The sequence below is a fragment of the Cervus canadensis genome, chromosome 21 (genome assembly GCF_019320065.1).
Source record: "Cervus canadensis isolate Bull #8, Minnesota chromosome 21, ASM1932006v1, whole genome shotgun sequence".
Classification (NCBI taxonomy): domain Eukaryota; kingdom Metazoa; phylum Chordata; class Mammalia; order Artiodactyla; family Cervidae; genus Cervus; species Cervus canadensis.
The window spans coordinates 16,959,164-16,983,566 of record NC_057406.1 but is presented as its reverse complement, the minus strand read 5'-3'; the positions used below and the strand labels follow the sequence as shown (position 1 = coordinate 16,983,566).

The 24,403-nt window shown below is 39.4% G+C and overlaps 1 protein-coding gene across 1 annotated transcript in view; it reads left to right on the top strand.

Annotated features, from left to right (window-relative positions):
- Positions 1–24,403, top strand: part of LOC122423127 — a 308,231-nt gene that overhangs the window by 64,755 nt on the left and 219,073 nt on the right. Inside the window, 5 exon segments of the mRNA XM_043439907.1 lie at positions 5,678–5,986; positions 6,078–6,395; positions 13,144–13,236; positions 13,349–13,663; positions 14,720–15,028. Coding sequence (XP_043295842.1) covers positions 5,678–5,986; positions 6,078–6,395; positions 13,144–13,236; positions 13,349–13,663; positions 14,720–15,028 — 1,344 coding nt within the window.

Genomic DNA, 24,403 nt, shown 5'->3' with positions numbered 1-24,403 from the left:
GATCTATAGATTTGATGCAATCCCTATCAAAATCTCAATAGCATTCTTTATATAAATAGAGAAAAGCCTCAAAAATATGAGTGTGTCATTTAGTTTTCATGTATTTGTGAATTTTTTCCGTTTTCGTTTCATTCTTGATTTCTAGCTACCATTGTGGTCAGCAAAGACACTTGGAATTATTTTGATATTCTTAAATTTTCTGAGACTTGTTTGTGATCTAGCATGTCCTGGAGAATATTTCATGTGTGACTGAGAAGAATGTGTATTTTTCTATACATTGGGTAAAAATGTGCTCTATGGGTCAGTGTTCTGGGTGAATGGGTACTGTGTGTCTGGTAATGCCATTTAGCCTATAGTGTTGCTCAGTTCTGTTGTTTTCTTATTGATTTTCTGTCTGAAAGACCCATCCATTATAAACAGTGGGATATTTTTGTATTGTTTCTCTTTCTCCTTAAAATCTGTCAGTGTTGGCTTTGTTTATTTACATTTTTTGATGTTGGGGGCATATATTGAATATATATGTAATTACATGGGTTATCGATTCTTGTTGAACTATTTAATCATTATGTCTCCTGTGATGGTTTTAGCTTAACTTCTCTTTTGCCTGACTTTGCTTTCTTTTGATTACTGTTTGCATGGAATCTCTGTCTCTGCCTCTTCACTTTCATCCTATGTGTGTCATGAAACCTAAAGTGTGTAGTTGGGTCTTGTTTTTTAATCTACTCAGGCCACTCAACATTTTTCAATTGGAAGGTTTAATACATTTACATTTAAAATCATTATTGAAAGGTCAGGACTTATTGTTACTACTTTGTTCATTGTTTTCTGTCTGTTTTGTAGTTCTCTTGTTCTCTTCTGTTGCTTTCTTTGTGAAGTGATTTTTCATAGTGGTATGCTCTGACACTTTTCTCCTTATCTAGTTATCCACTATACTTTTAATTGTAGTTATCTGGGAACTTTCATCAGGCAATTGATAGCTATAGTAGTCTATAACTGAAGTTAAGTACAATTAAGGTAACAACTTAAATTTAATAGTACACGGAAACTTTATATTTTACTATTGCTCCAATACTTTATATCATTGTCAGATTTTATTTCCTTACACATTCTTTTTCCACCAGCAGATTTCTGTGGTTATAGTTATTCTTGCCGTGTTTGACTTATGATTTACAAAACATGGTTAAAATCACGTGCTGAGACTACAATATATCAGTGTTCTGTACTTCTCTTCATATTTATCTTTACTAATGAGAGGCAAGACAAGATTAGTGGTGATGAAACCCCTCAGTTTTTGCTTTTTTAAAATTAAAAAAAAAAACTCTTTTCATTTTTAAAGGATCGTTTGCTAGATAAAGAATTGATGATTGGCAGATTTTTTTTCTCTAAGTGCTTTTGTATACGTTACCCTGCTCTCTCTGGTCAGCAAGGTTTCTCCTGAGAAATCTGCTTTATGACAGGAACTCCCTTATATGTACCAAGTCTCTTTTCTTTTAATGCTTTCAAAATTACTTTGTGTTTGAATTTTGATAATTTAATTATAGCAAGTCTTGGTGTAGAATTCTTCAGGTTCTACCTACCTATGAACTTTTGGGCTTCATAAATCAAGTTGTCCTTTTTCTCTCCCTAAATCTGGGAATTTTTCAGTCATTAGATCTTTAAATAAACTTTCTGCCTCTTTTCTTTTTTCCTACCGGGGCTCTCATAATGCATGAATAATTTTGCTGTATGGTTTCCCATGCATTGTGTATGAATAATTTTCACTGTTTTTCATCTTGTTGTTGCTGTTCAGTCGCTAAGTCAAGTCTGACTCTTTGCGATGCCATGGACTGCAGCACACCAGGCTCCCCTATCCTTCACTATCTCCCAGAGTTTGCTCAGATTCATGTCCAAGCCAGTGATGCTACTTAACTATTTCATCATCTGCCACCCCCATCTCTTTTGCCTTAATATTTCCTAGCATCAAGGTCTTTTCTAGTGAGTCAGTGCTTCACATCAGGTGGACAAACTATTGGAGCTTCAGCTTCTGCATCAGTCCTTTCAATGAATATTCAGAGATGATTTACTTTAGGATTGACTGGTTTGATCTCTTGAATGTCCAAGAGACTAGCAAGAGTCTTCTCCAGAACCACAATTCAAAAGCATCAATTCTTTGGTGTTCAGCCTTCTTTATGGTCCAAGTCTCCCATCAGTACTTGATTTGTTCCTCTAACAAGATAATTTGAAATAACCTGCCCTTAAGTTTGCTGATTCTTTGTTTTGGACAATACAGTTTGCCTGAAGCACTCTATTGAATTTTTCAGTTCAGTTATTGTATTCTTGAGTTTCAGCAGTTCTGTCTGGTTTCTTTTTGTGTTTTCTCTTTTTCAGTATATGTGCTGCTGAAGTGAGCACAGTGTTTTCTATTTTTTAATTAAACTTTGCCATTTGTTCATGTACTTTTCCTGATGGTGTTCAGTTGTCTGTTTCTGTTCTTTTGTAGCCATTCAGTTTGAACCAATTATTTTTAATTTTTTGTCAAGCAGTTCATAAATCTTGATTAGTTCAGGGTAGGTTGCTGGAGTTTTATTGGTTTCCTTAAGTGGCATCTTATTTTGCAGATTCTTCATGATCTGTGTAGTCTTGCATTGGTGAGTGTGCATTTGAAGGAGCAGACACTTCTTCCAGAATTTACAGACTGATTTCAACAAATAAAGATCTACTGCCTTGTCCTTGAACTGATAGGACTGCCCCTGGTCTTGTGGTCCAGCGAAGCTGGAGTCAGGTTATGTGGCTGCTGCTGGAACTGCTGCTGTGTCTCTGGTCAGCGGCCCTGTGGGCAGGTGCATGGATGGGTGCGGCTTCCTCGGGGTGCTGAGGTGGGCAGGACTGCCTCCCTAGTGTGGTAAAGTGAGGCAGAGCCTAGGTCTCAGGGTGCACTAGAATCTGCACTCACACTCATGTCCACAGTTGACAATCCTGTTGTCAGGGATGCCAAGTGGTGTGACTCCCTCTGGATGTCTGGGCAGACAGGACTGCCCAGGACCATGTGGTGCAGGGTTGGAGCCACATCAGGGAGCAGTTTCTGAGTCAGTACTGTCTGAAGCTGGCAGGCATGGTGCTGGGGGCACACTGTTTCTGTGGGAGAATGAGGGTTGGGGAACCTCCTTTTTGTCATCTCACTGATGTCAGATATGAATACAGAATTAGCATGATGCTAGAATTAAGACCAATTAATGCCGGGAGCCATTATGGGAGATCCCACCCATGACAAGGTCATGAAGAAAATACCGGACAGGCAAGGCCGTCCAGGATCCCATCTATGACAAGGTCATGAGGAAAAAACCTGACAGGCAAGGCCATTGAGGATAAAAGGGACCCTCCAGGTTGGCCTTGGCCTCTACCCCATCCTGTATCCTCCCCCCTTTTCTGCTGTTGTTCTTGTTTTCCCTGCTGCGGATTCTTGTACTGCCTGCCGAGAACTCTCCTGCTCCTCTTTCACTGAATAAAAACCAACTTAAAAGGCTAATTAATAAATCTCCTGGATGCTGGTACCCTATGAAGGGGCCAGGGAAGAAGGAAATGCTTCAATTCACACCCTTTTGCTGGCATTCTGGCTTGTTTGATAAATGTGTGCTCCCATTGCAAAAAATGCTCATGATCGTTCTAGGCATCCTAAGCACAGTACGCTAACAAAGGAAACTATTAAGCATAGGTCCCCCCGCGGGGTGAGAAAAGCTCCACAAATATAATAACCACAAATGTGCCTAATAGAAAATACTTTAGATAGAGATTAGCTGGTGACTTCTTGCAGTTAATTAACTTTTAGACTAAGAGCCTGTTTTGTGCCATATCTGCTGTTTTTGCAGTCCTTCACATTTCTGTTCTGTAAAAATGCAATCCTATCTAGTTCCCATAGAGATGACACCTAATAGAAAATAGATTAACCACAAAAAAGACAGGGTTGTCTACTGAAGTTGCTTAAAGTTACACCAGGTGCAAGCCATAAATTTTCAACAGGCCTGAAAGCCAAAAGATATTATACATAGAGATTAACCATAAAAAAGGCCCTAATAGGCACAGAGCCCTTTGGGTGGTGAGGAAGCCCTATTAGAGAATACAAAAAATATTGTTTTAAAAGTGGTTATTGGATCAACATTTGATTGATGTTAATGTACTGAGGTTGTGCAGTGGAAACTATTGTTAATATAGTTAGAGATCTAGAAAAATAAGAGTTTAGCCCTAGTGTAAAAACAATAAGATAATTGTTAATTTTAACCAAGAGTGCTAAACAGGGGCTCCGTCACCAGAGCTGCAGAGTCTTTGTGTGTTAAACTTTTTAGATAAATTTAGCTGAGAACTTCTGCAAAAAGACTGACTTTTGTGTTAACATGATTGTATTTCTATTATGTTGCAACCTGCAGTATCATAAGACTGCCACTTTTCTATTTTCTGCTAAGCTAAGCTCAAGGCCAGAAGATAATGTACAAAAAATCTATGGGAAAAGACTCTCATAAACAAAAAATATACAGAGAACACCTGGTTTAGTGAAGGACAGCTAATGTAATGTTAAACTAAGTCTGTATGCTTATCTCCCCCCTTGAAATGTACCAACTTAGGGTATAAAGGCTATGGTGAAAAATAAAGCAACTGCCAGACTCTGCTGCGCACTCCGGTCTGGTCTGTTTTTTTCTCTTTCTTTCTTTCTCTCTCATTCGCCAACGCCGTTCATCCTGAGGGTTCCCCTGGATCCTGCTGGGGCAGGATATCATTCCGTATGGTTTTCTATGATTTGTTTCAGAAAAGAAGTCTGTGGTAGGAACTCTTTGGCAAACTCACTGTCTTATAAATTTCCATTCAGAACTCATTCTCTCCCAGGTTTGTTGACAAATACCAAGTTCTCAAGAGAAATGTCTAGGACCATCCCTTCTCTCTCCTATGACTTTCTGAGCTTACTTAACAGAACAGACTCATCTTTTCCCCCATTTAGGTCATCTAAGAAATTCTTGGAGTATTTTGTCATCAAAAATTATCAGAAAAATAAAATTTGGTACATTAAAAGTGGATTAGTTATTATGTCAGTATTTCTTCTCTTGAGCCATTATCTGTCTACAGGTTGGCATGTACTAATGGATCCAGCCTATATGATTTTCTCTATGCTAAGCCACTTGAGGAGTGGCTCATGGGGGAGAAAACTGATTAAACTATTAGCAGAAAGTCTCAGAAAAGCTTTCTTAGATCTCTACACACTCATAGCCATTTCGCTCTGGTTTGGTTCTGCTCTTCAAGTCTCTATACTCAAGTTTGAGTGCCACACATTATGCGTCCTTAGCTCTGTAGATCCCAGGCTCTTAAATGAGAAACTTCTCCAACCAAAATAAAATATATGTTCCTGATATTCAGCCATTACAGATGATCTGTCTTGGTCCCTGTAGTTTCCTGGACCTTAGATAAGGAATTCACATTTATAACCAACCTCAAAGTATACCTTGCTGGGATCCAGTCATTCCAAATTGACCCTACTTCTAGATTTCTCTTTAGAAACTTGGTCATGAAAATGCAAGTCTGACACTAACTGTTAAATTCTCAGTTTGTGCTCAACTCCTAGAAAGTTTTCACACTATTGCCTGTGCCATATTGTTTTCAATTTGCAAGCACGGAAAATGAACGCTCACTGTGTTTGTTGTTATTTTTATCTTAGGATCTGTGCGTCTGATTGGAGGGGATAGACCCTGCTCAGGGAATGTAGAAGTACTTTCTGGAAAAGCCTGGATCCCAGTGTCTGATGGGAACTTCACACTCCCCACTGCCCAGGTCATCTGTGCACAGCTGGGATGTGGCAAGGCTGTGTCTGTCCTGAAACACATGCCCTTCAGAGAGTCTGATGGCCAGGTCTGGGCTGAAGAGTTCAGGTGTGAGGGGGAGGAGCCTGAGCTCCAGGTCTGCCCCAGAGTGCCCTGTCCAGGGGGCAGGTGTCACCACAGTGGAGCTGCTCAGGTTGTCTGTTCAGGTGAGATGTAGATCAGGACTAACCTCCCTGCACTCTCTGTTGGGGTTAGAAAATCATGAGAGTTTGCTGAAATCCTGTCTTCTTCTACCAGCGTACTCAGAAGTCCGGCTCATGACAAACGGCTCCTCTCAGTGTGAGGGGCAGGTGGAGATGAACATTTCTGGACGATGGAGAGCGCTCTGTGCCTCCCACTGGAGTTTGGCCAATGCCAATGTTGTCTGTCATCAGCTCGGCTGTGGAGTTGCCATCTCCACCCCCAAAGGACCACGCTTGGTGGGCAGAGATGACCAGATCTCAACAGCCCGATTTCACTGTTTGGGGGCTGAGTCTTTCCTGTGGAGTTGCCCTGTGACTGCCCTGGGTGGGCCTGACTGTTCCCATGGCAACATGGCCTCTGTGATCTGCTCAGGTAAGAGAGAGGGAAGAGTTATTGGTACTCAGGATGCTCCTGGAGTGATACGTCTCCAAGAGCAGAGAGTGAGGGAAAACTGACTTCAAAAGTTAGATATTTCATGATGAAATATGGGTTTTGTCATTATTCATTCATGTTTCAGATCAGGGCAAGAAGCATAAAGGAGAATACATATTTTAAGTAAACATAGTATAATAATCATAGTAAACAATGTATAAGCAAAAAGGATATACCTCAGTCAGGGATTTTTTCCCCACTGAACCGTGTGAGAATTTCTATACCCATCAGATTCCTTTACCTGATAACCTCAGCATGTATTTCTTAAGACATTCATTCAAATTAAGGAAATTTCAATTTCATACAACATTATTAACTATTTTGAAATACATCTGAACTTGATTTTTTTTTGTTTTGAAGTTATAGTAGAAAGGTTTAACTACAAATTCAGTATTTTTAATAAATCAGAATTATTCAGATTTTCTATTCATCCTTATGTCATTTCAAATGGAACTATTCAAAGAATTTCTCTACTTCAGCTAATTGTGTAAAAGTTTTGGCAAAGAGGGAGTGATGTCAGCCTCATGGTGGTTTGCTCCCTTCCTATTTGCTTCTCTTTTTAACAACTAATTAATCATACATCCATGATTAAAAGTGTCTCTGTGAAAGTTGTGGGATCCCATAACTTATATCAAAGGACCAGGAAGATGGTCACTCACCTGGGCATCCAATAATAGGCAAGTAGACACTGGTACAGACTGGAGCCAGCAGGAGCTAGTGAAGTTGTCCCAGCCCCCTGGGTCATAGTCAGGGAAAATATGGAGAAACATGGTGAGTGATCATTTGGTCAGATACCTATAGAAATTGTTAGAAGTCTAGGATTCCTGAAGGGATATTTCATTACTCTGTTAGAACCAAAAACGTAAGTTTGAATTATTGGAGAGGATTAAAGGATTTTGCCAGTGCTGCTCCTTATCCCAAGGTGACACAGCATAACTTTGAACTAGCCGGTGGGGCCTCTCTCATGGGCAAAAAGGAAAGCAGTGAGCTAGTGCCCACTTGATATTGCTGGGGAAACCAATTTCTCTCCAGCAGCACCCAGAGTTCTGGGACTGAACCTCCATGACTGAGGGGAGAGAGGAAATATGAAAGATAATTAAGAATGTCAAGGAGTGTAAAAGGGATGCAATTCCTGCAACTACACTGAGGGCTTCAGCAGGAAGCCCATCCATAAGCCTCTAGGAGAATGTCACCCAAAGATCTCTCTCCCTGGGCCCGTAGATACTCCAAGTCCCTGGAGTACTAAATCTTTAGTAAATCATCTTTACTGCCACCCTTCTGACAGCTGCTTTTATGTGTTTCCAAGTATGGAGATGAAAGCAAACTCCAGTAAATGGAGTGATCTCCAAAAACAGACTAGGTCTGTGGGCAGGGAGGTAACCACAGGCTTGAGCTGTAGCACAACATTCTGCAAAACAAAAGAGAGGTTTTCAGCAACCTGCTGAGTTTTAAGGACCAAAGAAAACATAAAAGCTTAAGGTATTTTCTATAAGAGGAAGCAAGAAATGTATAGCGACTCTAGATAAGGTCAGAAAACAGTATATACCACCTGAGCTAATCAGTAAAGATTTGATGGGGTGTCTGCTACATCTAAAGCAAAAGCAGCATGCAAAATTTCAAGGAACTTGAAGAATTAAAGAAAGTAGTCATCACCAAAGAGTAACAGTAACTTTTCAACACTGACAAAGACACATGTCAATGACATGGATATTTGTAACCTAGCTTATAAAGAATCCAACACAGCTGTTTTGAGGAAACTGAATGAGCTGTAAGAAAAGACAGAAAGGCAATGAAATGAAATCAGGGAAACAATAAATGAAAATATGAGAAGTTTAACAAAGAGAAGTCCTAAAAAGAAATTCTGGTGCTGAAGAGTTTAATAAATGAAATGGGGAAAAATGCAGCAGAGAGCATCTACAACAGAGTAAATCAAATTAAAGGTAGAATCAGTGGTTAAAAATGAGTAAAAAAAGGAGACTATATCCTATGTGATTTATGGGTCTACACTAACATAAAAATGTCTAGGAGAAGAGAGGGAGAGGGTGGGAAAAAGTGTATTTAAATGAATAATACTTTTCTAACTTGGGGAGAGGCTTGAAAATTCAAGCTGATAAAACTAATAGGTCACCTTATAACCCTAATGCAAAAGACCTTTTCTCAGAAACATTATAGTTAAACTGTAAAAAGTCAAAAACAAAGACTCATAAAAGTAGCAGGAAAAATATTGACTAAAGTGGAATAACTAAATGATTATTTAGCACACTGTTTAAAATTTGAAACTGCTGGTCAGATGCAGGACCAGCTTTTTCACATTGCTTAGGGTTGCAGATTGATGATTTACATACAGTTCATCCATGTACACAGACTGTCTTCACTAGTGACCAATGAAGCATAAATCAGACATAAGTGGTACTTCTTTCTATTAGCAAAATCTAGGGGGAAATTCCATTTATTATAGTATGAAAACTATTAAATATGTAGGAAGAAACTTAAAATATCTAAAGGGCTTGCGTTGAAAGTCACAGAGCATCTAAAAAAATAAAGACGTATATCATGTTCATGGATTAGAAAACTTAATAGGCTGTCAATTATCTTCACTTAATATACAAACTAAATCTAATCCTAATGAAAAGCCAAGCAATATAATGGACAAAACAATTTTGAAAAAGAAGGGCCAAAAAGAAGTAAGCTAACTTCAAGTTTCCTACTACATATCCACAGCAACATGGCCATTGAATAAGAATAGCTAAATAGATCAATAGAGCACAATAAAGTTCAGTAACAGACCCAAACCCATGTATGTGTTGAAATCCTACAAAACCAAAGATATTTCAAAGGGGAAATTATATTCTCTTTAAAAAATGATCTACTAATTGAGTATCTGCATGAGGGAAAAAATGAACCATGATCCTTATTTCACATCATAAGCACCATTCCCCTCATCCTCACCCTGAAGAAAAACCCCAATCCATCAGTTCAGTTCAGTTCTGTAGCTCAGTCGTGTCCAACTCTTTGCGACCCCATGAATTGCAGCACGCCAGGCCTCCCTGTCCATCACAAACTCCAGGAGTTTACTCAAACTCATGCCCATCGAGTCGGTGATGCCATCCAGCCATCTCATTCTCTGTCGTCCCCTTCTCCTCCTACCCCTAATCCCTCCCAGCATCAGGGTCTTTTCCAATGAGTCAACTCTTCGCATAAGGTGGCCAAAGTATTGGAGTTTCAGCTTCAGCATCAGTCCTTCCAATGAACACCCAAGACTGATCTCCTTTAGGATGGACTGGTTGGATCCCTTGCAGTCCAAGGGACTCTCAAGAGCCTTTTCCAACACCACAGTTCAAAAGCATCAATTTTTCGGTGCTCAGCTTTGTTCACAGTCCAACTCTCACATCCATACATGACCACTGGAAAAACCATAGCCTTGACCAGACAGACCTTTGTTGGCAAAGTAATGTCTCTGCTTTTTAATATGCTATCTAGGTTGGTCATAACTTTCCTTCCAGGAGTAAGCGTCTTTTAATTCATGGCTGCAGTCACCATCCGCAGTGATTTTGGAGCCCAAAAAAATAAAGTCTGACACTGTTTCCACTGTCTCCCCATCTATTTCCCATGAGGTGATGGGACCAGATGCCATGATCTTCATTTTCTGAATGTTGAGCTTTAAGCCAAGTTTTTCACTCTCCTCTTTCACTTTCATCAAGAGGCTTTTCAGTTCCTCTTCACTCTGCCATAAGGGTGGTGTCATCTGCATATCTGAGGTTATTGATATTTCTCCCAGCAGTCTTGATTCCAGCTCGTGCTTCTTCCAGTCCAGCGTTTCTCATGATGTACTCTGCATATAAGTTAAATAAGCAGGGTGATAATATACAGCCTTGACGTACTCCTTTTCCTATTTGGAACCAATCCATCAGGGTAGCTCAAATAAATGGTTATTCCCATATAAAATTTAATTATAAAACTGGTAGAAGAAAACATAAGAAAAATTATTATGATTGTGGAGTAGGCAAACATTTCCTAAGTCAGATAAGACATTAACCATTAAAAAATGAGATGTAATTAAAATGAAAACTTTTTGCTTTTTGAAAAAAAATATTAAGAAAATGAAGAGGCATTCAACTGATAGGGAGAAATTAATTGCAATGCATATCTCTAACAAAGGACTTGTAACAAGAACAAATGAAAAATTTATAACAGAAAAATAAGTAAATAACTATCCAGTTTAAGCACCGGCAAAATATTAAGAAAGACACTTTTCCCAAAGATGATATGTAAATAGCCAATAAGTAAATAAAAAGATACCAAATATCATTAGTTATTAAAGAAATTCAAATTAAAATATGAAATATAAATTCACAAATGAGACTGGCTAGAATTAAGGAGACTGACAATTCCAAGTTTGGAGAAGGTTATTGATCCACTAGAACCTTTATACATTGCTGATGATAACATAACAGAAAACAATTCATAGCAACTCTATTTTACCCAAAATTTCTGTTACCCGAGAGGGATGAAAAGATGTCCACAAAAAATTTAGGCAGAAAAGTCAGACATGTTTATTTAAAAGAGTAAAAAGTATAAGCCACTCTAACTTCTTTAATGAAAGAAAGGAAAACTTTCTTTGGCATATTCATACAACATAAGACTTTAACAATAGAAAGAAAAAGCTACTCATAAATCCAACTACACAGAAAATCTCAAAGCATGCTAAGTGAAAGAAACCATCTAAAAGGGATTACATACTGTATGATTTTATTAAATTCTCAAAAAACACAACTAATCTATTTATGATAAAAGACAGATCAGTATTTGCCTGGGTCTGGGTTTGTGAGGCTTTTATTGGTTGCAGGAGGCATATAGGAACTTTGTGAATAATCCTGTATATTCTGAATTTTAACTGTGGTAACAGTTATGCTGGCACATGCAACTGTCAAAACTTATGAAAACATACCCAAAATACTTATATTTTAATGCTTGAAAATTATACCTCACTACAGAAGGTTTTTGGAGAAGGAAATGGCAGCCCACTCCAGTATTCTTGCCTGGGAAATCCCATGGATAGAGGAGACTGACAAGCTACAGCCCTGGAGGCTGCAAAAGAGTCAGACGCGACTTAGCTACTAAACGAACAACAAAAGATTTTACTATTTGTCTTTTGTTTTCAGCTTACTTCTACTTTAGTAAAAAAACATGTTTTTAATTATTTTACCCTTTGAAAATTTTTTGGATCTCACTTTTTGTATGATATATGATCAGCCTTGGAAAATGACCTGTAAAGGCTTGGAATAAGGTGAATTCTCTAGTTTTGAGAGGTATGTTTGTTAGATCACCCCACTCAAATGTTCTAAATATTTAGTGACTGGCTTTGTTTGTTTTGCTCTATAGTTGCTGAGACTGAAGAAAGGTGTTTCTGTTTACTGTTGCCCAGTAACAAAGTACTTCAAAATCTACTCACTTACAGCACCCATTTTATTTTGCATAAATATCACCATACATTTTTCCTTCAGCCCCAGTTTTATTTCTTCACTTCCTTTCAATCCTCATTGACAGTATTGCCCAAGCCCATCAGGCTTCTGCACTTAACCTCCTCCACCCCTTCTAGCTTCTGCCTGTTACTTTGTTCCAAAAGCAACATCACATGTTTTAGGTGGCATCCCACACTTGGTCCATTATGGATAAAGATGCTATGCATATGCATATACAAATTTATACTATTTGTATAGTGGCCTTATTTGCATGTGGCCATTTGTATTTGTATGTGGCCTCATTCCTTGGTATATATGCATATACAAGTATATGCATATACAAATATATATACTTTTCTTCTGAAAACAAAGTAAATACTTAGTAGTATGGTAATTATAAGTGTTTGGTTACTATTGCTGCATAACCAAATTTCCCACAAAACTTAGTATTTTAAAATCCCTTTTTCCTTTTGCTCATGATTTCCTGGAGTTTGGGAGGGAATTTGGGAAGTGCTCTGATTTGTATCGTCTTGGAGTCTTATCAGGTTGCAGCCCAGTATCCGCTGGGGCTGACATCACCTGAGGACACAACTGGGCTGGGGATCCAGGATGGTTCATGAGGACAAGCCTGGCAGCTGGAAGGTCAGCTGGGTTGAACTGAGTGACCAGAGACCTGCATATGATCGTCTCTGGAGGACGAGAGTCTCAACAGGGCAGACTTGCCCTAAAGTAAAAGTCCTCAGTGATTTCACAGGAGGTTGCAAGAGTTTTCAGACCTAGTGCTGAGAGTCAAGGAACTTTACCTTAACTCCCTTCTGTTACTACAGAGTCGGACATGACTGGGGCGGCTTGGCATTCATGCATGCATTGGAGAAGGAAATGGCACCCCACTCCAGTATTCTGGACTGGAGAATCTCAGGGACAGAGGAGCCTGGTGGGCTGCCGTCTATGGGGTCGCACAGAGTCGGACACGACTGAAGCGACTTAGCAGCAGCAACATTACTTACTAGGAATTCATGAAGGTCACCAGAACTTCAAAGGAAGGAGGCACAGACCTCACTTCTCAGTGACTGTAACAGCAAAGATTATGTGCTGCTATTCAGTCGCTCAGTCGTGTCCAATTCTTTTCGATTCACTGGAGTGCAGAACGCCAGGCTTCTCCATCCTTCACTATCCCCCGGAGTTTGCTTTAACTCGTGTTCCTCTGATCATTGCTGTTTCTGCAGGAAACCAGACCCAGGTGCTGCCCCAGTGCAGCGACTCCTTCTCTGAACCAGCAGGCTCTGCAGCCTCAGAGGAGAGCGCCCCCTACTGCTCAGGTGAGGGTCCTACAAGACAGTAGGCACTTCTCATCCGCCGCCCCCGACCACGCACACCCGACCAGGTAACCTCCCAGGTCACCGACCCATTGTCCCATTTCTCTCTCCTCAGACAGCAGACAGCTCCGCCTGGTGGACGGGGGCGGTCCCTGCGCCGGGAGAGTGGAGATCCTTGACCAGGGCTCTTGGGGCACCATCTGTGATGATGGCTGGGACCTGGATGATGCCCACGTGGTGTGCAGGCAGCTGGGCTGTGGAGAAGCCCTCAAAGCCACGAGGTCTGCTCACTTCGGGGCGGGATCAGGACCCATCTGGTTGGACGACCTGAACTGCACAGGAAATGAGTCTCACGTGTGGAGGTGCCCTTCCCGAGGCTGGGGGCAGCACAACTGCAGACACAAGCAGGATGCGGGGGTCATCTGCTCAGGTCTGCGCTGCGCACTGTCCACAGTTTGGGGTAGGGGTGGGGCCCTGGAAGACGGGGTTCTGAGCCCTGAGGGAGAGATGCCGAAAAGACCAGAGAAGGCGGCTTCCTCGCATGGAGCCTGTGTTTCCAGCAGACGTGAAGACGAGGTGCTTTCACTTCCTTCTGTAGCAGCTGAGATTCTGGTCCTTTCTTCTCCCCAGTGTTTCCTGGCAGAGCCATTTATTACGGTTTCCACATGAAAACAGGGCTTTTTCTTCAGTTCCCTGTGGTAGTACAGTCTGGAGATACTGTTGATGTTGTAATGAAAGCACAGATTTACTCTGTTCAGTTTTGTACGCTAGGAGTCTGATGAGGGTCTCGTGGGCCAACATCCCAGTGTCCACAGGGCTGCGTTCTTCCTGGAGGCCCTGGGGAGGACTCCTTTCCCAGTCTTTTTTGGTTCCTATGTGGCCTCATTCCTTGGCTTGGGGCCCATCTTCTTCAGATAACATTCCCTCCGCTGATCATTCTTCTGTGTCTCATCTTCCTCTAACCACACTCAGGAAGAATATTCCAATTTTAGGGGTAATTAGATTGGGTTTAGATGGTTAACTCATAGTATCGCAGATTAGTCTCCCATCCCAACCTCCTTAGTTTCTTGTCTTAATAATATCTGTAAAATCCCTTTTGAAATATAAGGCACCATTCACAGGATTGAAAGACTGGAACATAGACATTTGTGGATTCACTGTTCTGACTGTTTCTCCACTACCCACATCCCTTTCACATGCTCTTTTACAGGTTTTATCAGGAAACAAGGCTCAGGGCCCTTCCCTGCAGGTGCCTATGTTGGTCTTTCTCTCTGTTCATATTCACTACATCATTGTGGTAGAAATAGAAAGACAGACATTAATGGACAAAGTCAAGTTAAAGGGAGACAGATTTCAGTCTTGTCACCCTAGTGGGCATCTCCTCAGCTGGGTCAGGGGTGAGTGTTCACAATTTCTGGGAAAGAGGAAAACCCAGAGCACTGAGTGGAATGCTCACTCTGTCCCATCTCCTCCCTTTCAATCTTAGAGTTCCTGGCTCTCAGGATGGTGAGCGAGGACCAGCAGTGTGCTGGGTGGCTGGAAGTTTTCTACAACGGGACCTGGGGCAGTGTCTGCCGCAGCCCCATGGAAGACATCACCGTGTCCATGATTTGCAGACAGCTTGGCTGTGGGGACAGTGGAAGTCTCAACTCTTTAGTTGCTCTTAGAGAAGGTTCTAGACCCCGGTGGGTAGATGGAATCCAGTGTCGGAACACTGATACCTCTCTCTGGCAGTGTCCTTCTGACCCTTGGAATTACAACTCCTGCTCTCCCGAGGAGGAAGCCTACATCTCGTGTGCAGGTGACTTACTGTCTGTTTCTGTGTGTCTGTCCCAACCCTGTAGGATGTCAGTAGTGAGATTTTATATTTTAAAATATCTAAGTGATGAGATTAAGTTGGGTCCACAAAATGATGTTAGGATGGAGCTAATTTAATCCACATTTCAACCTTGTTATTTAGAGTTTTAATTTGGATATAATTCACATAACATTATATTAGTTTCAGGTGTAAAATATAATGCTTATATATTTCTGTATATTGGTAAATGATCACCACAATAAGTCTAGTAATATCCATCACCATATATCATTACAATTTTTTGATTATAAGGAGAATTTTTCTTACCACCTTTAAAGTATACAATACAGAATTCATTGTAGTCACCATGCTGTACGTTACATCTTCATGGAATTCACTTTAGAACTGCAAGTTTGTACCTTTTGACTACCTCCACTTGTTTTGCCCACATCAATCCACCTCTGGAAACCACCAAACTGTTCTCTGCATCTCTGAACCGCCTTTTTTTTTTTTTTTTTTTTTGGTATTTGATTTAAGATTCCACATATAATTAGATCATATGGCATTTATTTCACTTAGCATAATGCCCTCAAGGTTCATCCATGTTGCTACACATGGCAGGATTTCCTTCTTTTTGTTGGCTGGACATACGTACATATCACATTTTCCTTACCCATTTATCCACCAATGAAGACTTACGTTGTTTGGCTATTATAAATAATGCCGCAATGAACATTGGGTTGCACATATTTTTTCAAGTTGGTATTTTGTTTCCTTCAGATAAATACCCAGAAGTGAAATTGATGAACCATATGACAGTTTAATTTTTGAAGAACCTCAATACTGTTCTCCATCAACTTACATTTCCCCCCTCCCCGCCCAATTATGCACGAGGTTTGCCTTCTCTCTGCGTTTTCACCAAGTCCTGTTATTTCTTGTCTTTTGGATAAAAGCCATATTAACAGATGTGAGATACTACCCCATTATAGTTTGATTTGCATTTTTCTGATGACATAACATTGTGTGCCTTTTCACATACCTGTTGGCCTGCTTTATGTCTTCATTGGAAAAAAAATGTCTATTCAGGTCCTCTGCCCATTTTTTAATCAGTTTGTTTGTTGGTTTGCTTTTGCTATTGAGATGTATGAATTTTTAAAGTATTTTGGATATTAACGCTTGTCAGAAATGTAATTTGCAAATGTTTTCTCCAACCCCACAAATTACCTTTTTATTTCGTTGACCTATTCTCTTTGTTGTGCAGAAGTTTTATAGTTTTCTGTAGTTCCAATGCTTATTTTTGCTCTTGTTGCTTTTGCTTTTGGCATCAAACCCAAAATGCCCTCATGATGATTGATTTTTTCATCATCAGGACTTTTTCATCCTAATTTTTCTTCTAGGATTTTTTAAAAATAATTTTTAAAATTTATTTATTTTTGGCTGTGCTGGGTCTTTGTTGCTGCATGGGCTTTTCTCTAGTTGCAGTGAGCAGGGGCTACTCCTCATTGCATTGCACAGGCTTCTTATTGCAGTGGCTTCTTTTATTGAGGAGAACAGGCTAGAGGGCACCGAGCTTCAGTAGTAGTGGCATGTGGGCTCAATAGTTGCGGTTCCTGGGCTCTAAAGCACAGGCTCAACAGTTGTGGCCAATGGGCTGAGTTGCTCCGTGGCATGGGGTATCTTCCTGGATCAAGGATCACACTTGAGTCTTCTGCATTGGTGGGTGGATTCTTTACCACAACCACAAGGGAAACCGCTCTTCTAGGATTTTTATGGTTTCAGGACTTACGATCAAGTCTTTAACCCATTTTGAGTTAATTTTTGTGAATGGTGTAAGAGTTTTTCGATTTCATTCTTTTGCATGTAACCGTCCAGCTTTCCCAACACCATTTTTGAAGAGACAGTCCTTTCCTGATGGTATAATCTGTATTTATTTTTGCCATAAATTGATTGACCACATATATTTGGGTTTATTTCTGGGATCACTATTCTGTTCCAGTGATTTCTGTGTCCATTTTTATAGCAATACCATACTGTTTGATTAATATAGCTTTGTAATATAGTTTGAAATCAGGAAGCACGACACTTCTATCATTCTTTCTCAAGATTTCTTTGGCTATTCAGGGTCTTTTGTGGTTTCACACAAATTCTAGAATTGTTTGTTCCATATTTGTGAAAATTTTCATTGAAATTTGGATAAGGAAGGTAGTGAATCTGTAGGTTGCTTTGTGTGAAAGTGAAAGTGAAGTCGCTCAGTCGTGTCCGACTCTTTGCGACCCCATGGACTGTAGCCTACCAGGCTCCTCCGTCCATGGGATTTTCCAGGCAAGAATATTGGAGTGGGTTGCCATTTCCTTCTCCATGCTTCTTTGTGTAGTATGAGCATTTTAACAATATTAGGTCTTCCAATCCATGAGCACAGAATGTCTTTCAATTTATTTATGCCTTCTTTAATATCTTTCACAATGTCTTAAAGTTTTCAATAGTGTCTCAGTTTTGACTCTTCCTTTCAGATTTGGATGTTATTTTCTTTTGCTTGCTTGATGATTCTGACTAGAACTACCAAAACTATGTTGAATTAAAGTGATGAGAGGAGGCATTTTTGCCTTGTGTTTGATCTCAGAAGAAAAGCTTTCAGCTTTTTACAGTTGAGTAGGATGTTTGCTAAGGGTTTGTCATATGATATTTATTTTGTTGAGGTATAATCTCTTTATACCTACGTTGTAAAGATCTTCTGTATCATAAACAGCTATTGAATTTTGTCAAATATTTGTTCTTCTTCTGTTGAAAGGACATGATTTTTGCCTATAGCTTATTTGGTGTGTCACGATGATTAATTTGTGAATATTGAACCATCCTTGCATCCTTGGAGCAAATCTCTGATCTTGGTGTTGTTATTATTGTTGTTTAGTTGTTAAGTTGTGTCTGATACTTTGCGATCCAATGGACTATAGCTCGCTAGGCTCCTCTGTCTTAGATTTCTCAGGCAAGAATACTGGAGTGGATTGTCCAGTATTCTCTTCATGTATTGTTGAATTTGGTTTTCATATTTTGTTGAGGATTTTTGCCTCTATGTTTATTTGGGATATTAGCCAGTATTTTCTTTCCTTGTGGTGTCCTTGTCTGGTTTTGGTATCAGGATAATCTTGGCCTCATAAAATGGCTTTGGAAGTGTCCCTTTCATCCTTTTTGGAAGAGTTTGAGAAGGCTCCACCACTTCATACCATTACACTGGGAATTGGAATTTCAAAAAAAAATGTTGGTGGGGTGACAAATAGTCAAACCATAGCACCTTATTTCCTTCAACATTTCTCTCTCTCTTATTCCTCACCTTCCACACACACCCCATTCAGGTATACCTTGAATGATATGTTGTGCATTGCTTAAAATCTACAAATGAGAGAATGAGATAGATAATTCAAAAGCAGAGATTTGTCCCTTTCTTTGCCTCTGTTTCTTCATCTCTTTGTCTTTTCATTCAAAGGCCAAAATAGTGTTAAACTATTGGACTTTTATTTATGATATTTTTTCAGCAATCAGTTCAGATCAGTCACTCAGTCATGTCCGACTCTTTGCAACCCCATGAATCACAGCACACCAGGCCTCCCTGTCCATCACCAACTCCCAGAGTTTACTCAAACTCATGCCCATCGAGTCGGTGATGCCATCCAGCCATCTCATCCTCTGTCGACCCCTTCTCCTCCTGCCCCCAATCCCTCCCAGCATCAGGATCTTTCCAATGAGTCAACTCTTTGCATGAGGTGGCCAAAGTATTGGAGTTTCAGCTTCAGCATCAGTCCTTACAATGAACACCCAGGACCGATCTCCTTTAGGATGGACCGGTTGGATCTCCTTGCAGTCCAAGGGACTCTCAAGAGTCTTCTCCAACACCACAGTTCAGAAGCATCAATTCTTCGGTGCTCAACCTTCTTCACAGTCCAACTCTCACATCCATACATGACCACTGGAAAAACCATAGCCTTGACTAGATGGACCTTTGATGGCAAAGTAATGTCTCTGCTTTTTAATATGCTATCTAGGGTGGTCATAACTTTCTTTCTAAGGAGTGAGCGTCTTTTAATTTCATGGCTGCAATCACAATCTGCAGTGACTTTGGAGCCCCCCAAAATAAAGTCTGCCACTGTTTCCCCATCTATTTCCCATGAGGTGATGGGACCAGATGCCATGATCTTAGTTTTCTGAATGTTAAGCTTTAAGCCAACTTTTTCACTTCCTCCTTCACTTTCATCAAGAGGCTTTTTAGTTCCTCTTTACTTTCTGCCATAAGGGTGGTGTCATCTGCATATCTGAGGTTATTGATATTTCTCCCAGCAATCTTGATTCCAGCTTGTGGTTCATCCAGCCCAGCATTTCTCATGATGTACCCTCCATAAAAGTTAAATAAGCAGGGTGACAATATACAATCTTGAGGTATTTCTTTCCCTATTAGGAACCAGTCTGTTGTTCCATGTCCAGTTCTAACTGTTGCTTCCTGACCTGCATACAGGTTTCTCAAGAGGCAGGTCAGATGTCCATCTCTTTCAGAATTTTCCACAGTTTATTGTGATCCACACAGTCAAAGGCTTTGTCATAGTCAATAAAGCAGAAATAGATGTTTTCCTGGAACTCTCTTGCTTTTTCAATGATCCAGCGGCTGTTGGCAATTTGATCTCTGGTTCCTCCGTCTTTTCTAAAACCAGCTTGAACATCTGGAAATTCGTGGTTCACATATTGCTGAAGCCTGGCTTGGAGAATTTTGAGCATTAGTTTACCAGCATGTGAGATGAGTGCAACTGTGTGGTAGTTTAAGCATTCTTTGGGATTGCCTTTCTTTGGGATTGGAATGAAAACTGACCCTTTCCAGTTTTGTGGCCACTGCTGAGTTTTCCAAATTGCTGGCACATTGAGCTCAGCACTTTCACAGCATCATCTTTCAGGATTTTAAATAGCTCAACTGGAATTCCATCACCTCCACTAGCTTTGTTCGTAGTGATGCTTTTGTAAGGCCCACTTGACTTCACATTCCAGGATGTCTGGCTCTAGGTGAGTGATCACACCATCATGATTATCTGGGTCATGAAGATCTTTTTTTGTACAGTTCTTTTGTGTATTCTTGCCACCTCTTCTTAATATCTTCTGCTTCTGTTAGGTCCATACCATTTATGTCCTTTATTGAGCCCATCTTTGCATGAAATATTCCCTTGGTATCTCTAATTTTCTTGAAGAGATCTCTAGTCTTTCCCATTCTGTTGTTTTTCTCTATTTCTTTGCATTGATCACTGAGGAAGCCTTTCTTATCTCTCCTTGCTATTCTTTGGAACTCTGCATTCAAATGGGAATATCTTTCCTTTTCTCCTTTGCTTTTCACTTCTCTCCTTTTAGACAATAAAGCACCATAAAATGGGTTGTGGTGAAGTCTCTGACCCTGAAAGTGAGCAATCACCTCACAGAGGCCCTGCCATCATTTTTTCAGAGGTTCTCTGCATGAAGTGGGTAAGAAGTTTGGTAGGAGGATGTGGAGAGAATACACAAGTTCTCATATTTTATGACAAGAACCATTTACTCTTCCATTTTCTTGTGTTTTTTGAACTTATATGTATTTCTTTCACTTACAATTCTTATGTGTCTTTTTTTTTTTTTTTGGTTATTTTTGCTTCCTCTAAATACAAGTCTTTCTTAAAAAATTTATTTGAGTCTACTGCAGACATTTCTGCCTTACTAGGTAGCTGTTTGGTTTTTTTTCTGACTTTTTCTATATTTTCCCTTTTTAAAGAGCTTTCTCTCTTTACAGCAATCTTTGCTTGACTAATGTCATACTGAATAACACATAACAGTAGCTTAGAATTCATTTAATAATTGTCCATTGAAAGTTGTATAAGTGGGGCTTCCTGGGTGCTCCAGTGGTTAAAAATCCACCTGTCAGTGCAGAGGACATGAGTCTGATCTCTGGTCCAGGAAGTTGTAAAGAACCTGCCTGCCAGTGCAGAAGATATAAGAGATGCAGGTTTGATCCCTGGGTCTGGAAGATCCTCTGGAGGAGGGCATGGGAACTCACTCCAGTATTCATGCCTGGAGAATCCCATGAACAGGTGAGCCTGGCAGGCTACAGTCCATTGGGTCACACAGAATTGGACACGACTGAAGAAACAGCACACACAGGCACACACACCAGGAAGATTCCGTATGCCATGGAAAAACTAAGCCTGTGCACCACAACTAGAGAAAGCCCACATGCAGCACCAAAGACCCAGTACAGCCAAAAATAAATTTAAGAAAAAACTTTTAAAAAATTGCATAAGTGGAAATTTGAATATAAATTAATTCTGTGCTTATGCATTAATTATGTTTAATATGCACCATTTATTATCAGAAAACATTACCATTAATTTATATTTGCTTTACTATTTTGCTGATTACCATGAATTTAAAGAAATTCTATTTCACTGAATTTTATTCATCTACTTATTCATTCAATAAATATTTATCAAGCCCCATCATGGTATTTAGAAAAGCTTCTCCATGCATTCTTGTTGAATGGTGAATGTGCAATCACCATCCTAATAGCAGAAACACAGGGTAAATAAGATACGCAAGGTCCTTCCTCTAGTGGAACTTTCATTCAGGGGTAAACATGTGTGTATTTGTTGTGGAATATGGACATGATAAACAAGTAAATACTTAAAGGCATTTCAGATATCTTTAAGATATCTTCCATCATCATTTATATTTTTTCTCTAGAATGTTTAAAATTTCATTTATTTATAGAAACTCTCTACAAATTAACACCACTTACTGCTTTTCTTAAATACTACTGAAAGTATTTACCCCATTTTTTGCATATGTCTTTAGGGTTGTGTATGTGGTGTGGTTATATGATCAAATATACTATGTTTTACTTTCATAAATTCTACCTTTAATGCAGTGTTTCAGATGCCATTCTTCATCTCAAGATAGTTTTTAATCATTTTATTTTCTTCAAATAATTTTATAATTTGAGAAAAGAATATTTATAACCTCACTGAATCTGAATTTATTTTACTGTGTGTGATGTTGTAATATTAACAGATACAAATTACATTTTAGATACCTGATAATTTAGTTTCTCACCAAATAAATGTACATAATTTCATGATTTCATGGATATGACACCAAAAGAACAGGCAAAAATAGACAATTTGCAAAATATATAAGGAAATCCTACAACTCAAGAGCAAAACAACAACAAGGGAAAAACCATAATAACCCAATTAAAAAATTAGCCAGAGACTTGAATGGACATTTCTCCAAAGAAGGTATAGACATAGCCTATAGGTATAGGAAAATATGCTCAACATTATTAGTCATCAGTTCAGTTCAGTTCAATTCAGTTGTTCAGTCGTGTCCGACTCTTTGCGACCCCATGAATTGCAGCACACCAGGCCTCCCTGTCCATCACCAACTCCCAGATTCTACTCAAACCCATGCCTATCGAGTTGGTGATGCCATCCAGGGAAATGTAAATCAAAACCATATGAGATATCATCTCACACCTCTCAAAATGGCTATGATTTAAAGAAAAAAAAATAAGTGTTGGCAAGGTTGTGGAGAAATTGAAAATCTTCTGAGTATTTATCCACATTGGATATGTAAATTTAATCTCAATGAAACTATGACCAAAAAATTTGTATGATTTATAGTGACATTTCTTCATTCTTGGTATTGTTAACTTCATTTTCTCTTTGTTCTTGTTTAGTATTGCTCAGTGGTTATCAGCTTTCAAGGAGCCATGTTTGGAAGGTTTTCCTCTGCTTACCTTGGGCTTCCCTGGTGGCTCAGCAGTAAAGAATCCGCTTGCAATGCAGGAGACCACCTGCAATGCAGGAGACACAGGTTCAATCTCTGGGTTAAGAAGATCCCATGGAGAAGGAAACGGCAACCCACTCCAATATTCTTGCCTAAAATCCCATGGACAGAGGAGCCTGGTAGGCCACAGTCCACGGAGTCACAATAGTAGGACTTGACTTAGGGACTAAACCACCATCACTACCACCATCGTTACCTTCTTTTTTAAAATTAATTTTTGTTCTTTTCTTTTTTAATCCCAACTTCTGTATTCTTTAGGCTTTATCCTTTAGGCTTCTTCTCCTAGTTTCTTAAATAGAAGCTTACATGTTCTTTTCATTTTCAGCCTTTCTACTTTTCTAAATCTAAGGTATAAATTTCCCTTAAGCACTACTTTAGTGCATTAGAAGAATTTAGCTATATCATATCTCTACTATCACTATTTCACAATATTTTCTAATGTTTAAATTTATTCCCAGACCCAGGTACTGTTTTGGAAGGGAGTTGCTTAATTTCTCCAAGTAGGGATGGCTAACCATATTTTCTTATTAATTCTTAATTTAATTACACTGTGGTCAGAGTAAATACTCTGTATAATTCAATTATCTGAAGGTTTTTGTCCTACCATATGGTCATTTTTGATAAATATCCCTAGTGCATTTACAATAATGTGAATTCTTTCATTATTGGGTTCATTGCTCTATATATGTTATTTAGCTAAATGTGTTGATTGTGGTGTTAACATCTACTATAGTCTTTCTTCTTTTTTGTATGCCTGGTCTGCATGGTATTGAAAAAGATTTGTTAAAGTTCCCCCAGGTTGATTGTTATTTCGTTGATTTCTTCTTTTCATTCTGTCAAGTATTATTCTGTATTTCAAAGCTATGTTTCGGTATCTTCCCTGGATTCTGATATCTGTAATATCTTTATTAAGGGCATATCACTGTATAATCATGAAAATATCCTCTTTAACTAAATTAGCACATCTTCCCTTAAAGTCTCCTTTCTGTGACCTTGCTATAGCTACTGCAGCTTTCCTATAGTTAGTATTCACATGTGTGCATGCTTGCTAAGTCATTTCAGTCATGTCCAACTCTTTGCTATGGACTGTAACCAGCCAGGCTCCTCTATCCATGGGATTCTCCAGGCAAGAATACTGGAGTGGATTGCCATTCCTTCCTCCGGGAGATCTTCCTGACCTAGGGATTGAACCCACATCTCTTATGTCTCCTACACTGGCAGGTGGGTTCTTTACCACTAGCACCACCTGGGAAGCCTAGTATTCACATAATATATACATTTTCCCCCATCATTTTACTTTTGACCTTTCTTTGCTCTCATATACAATGTGAGTATCTTGCAGGTAGCATTTACATGAATTTTGTTGGTTCATCAGTTAGTAGAGGGGTTTTAATTTGAAGTATCTAATCCATGGTAATTAGATTGCAAATCCAGTTACTGATATTGTTGGGCTAGTATCTACCATTTCCTTTTAATTGACCCAAGTGCTTCATGTTCCTTTTTCTCTCCTTTTTTTCTTTCTTTGGTATTAAA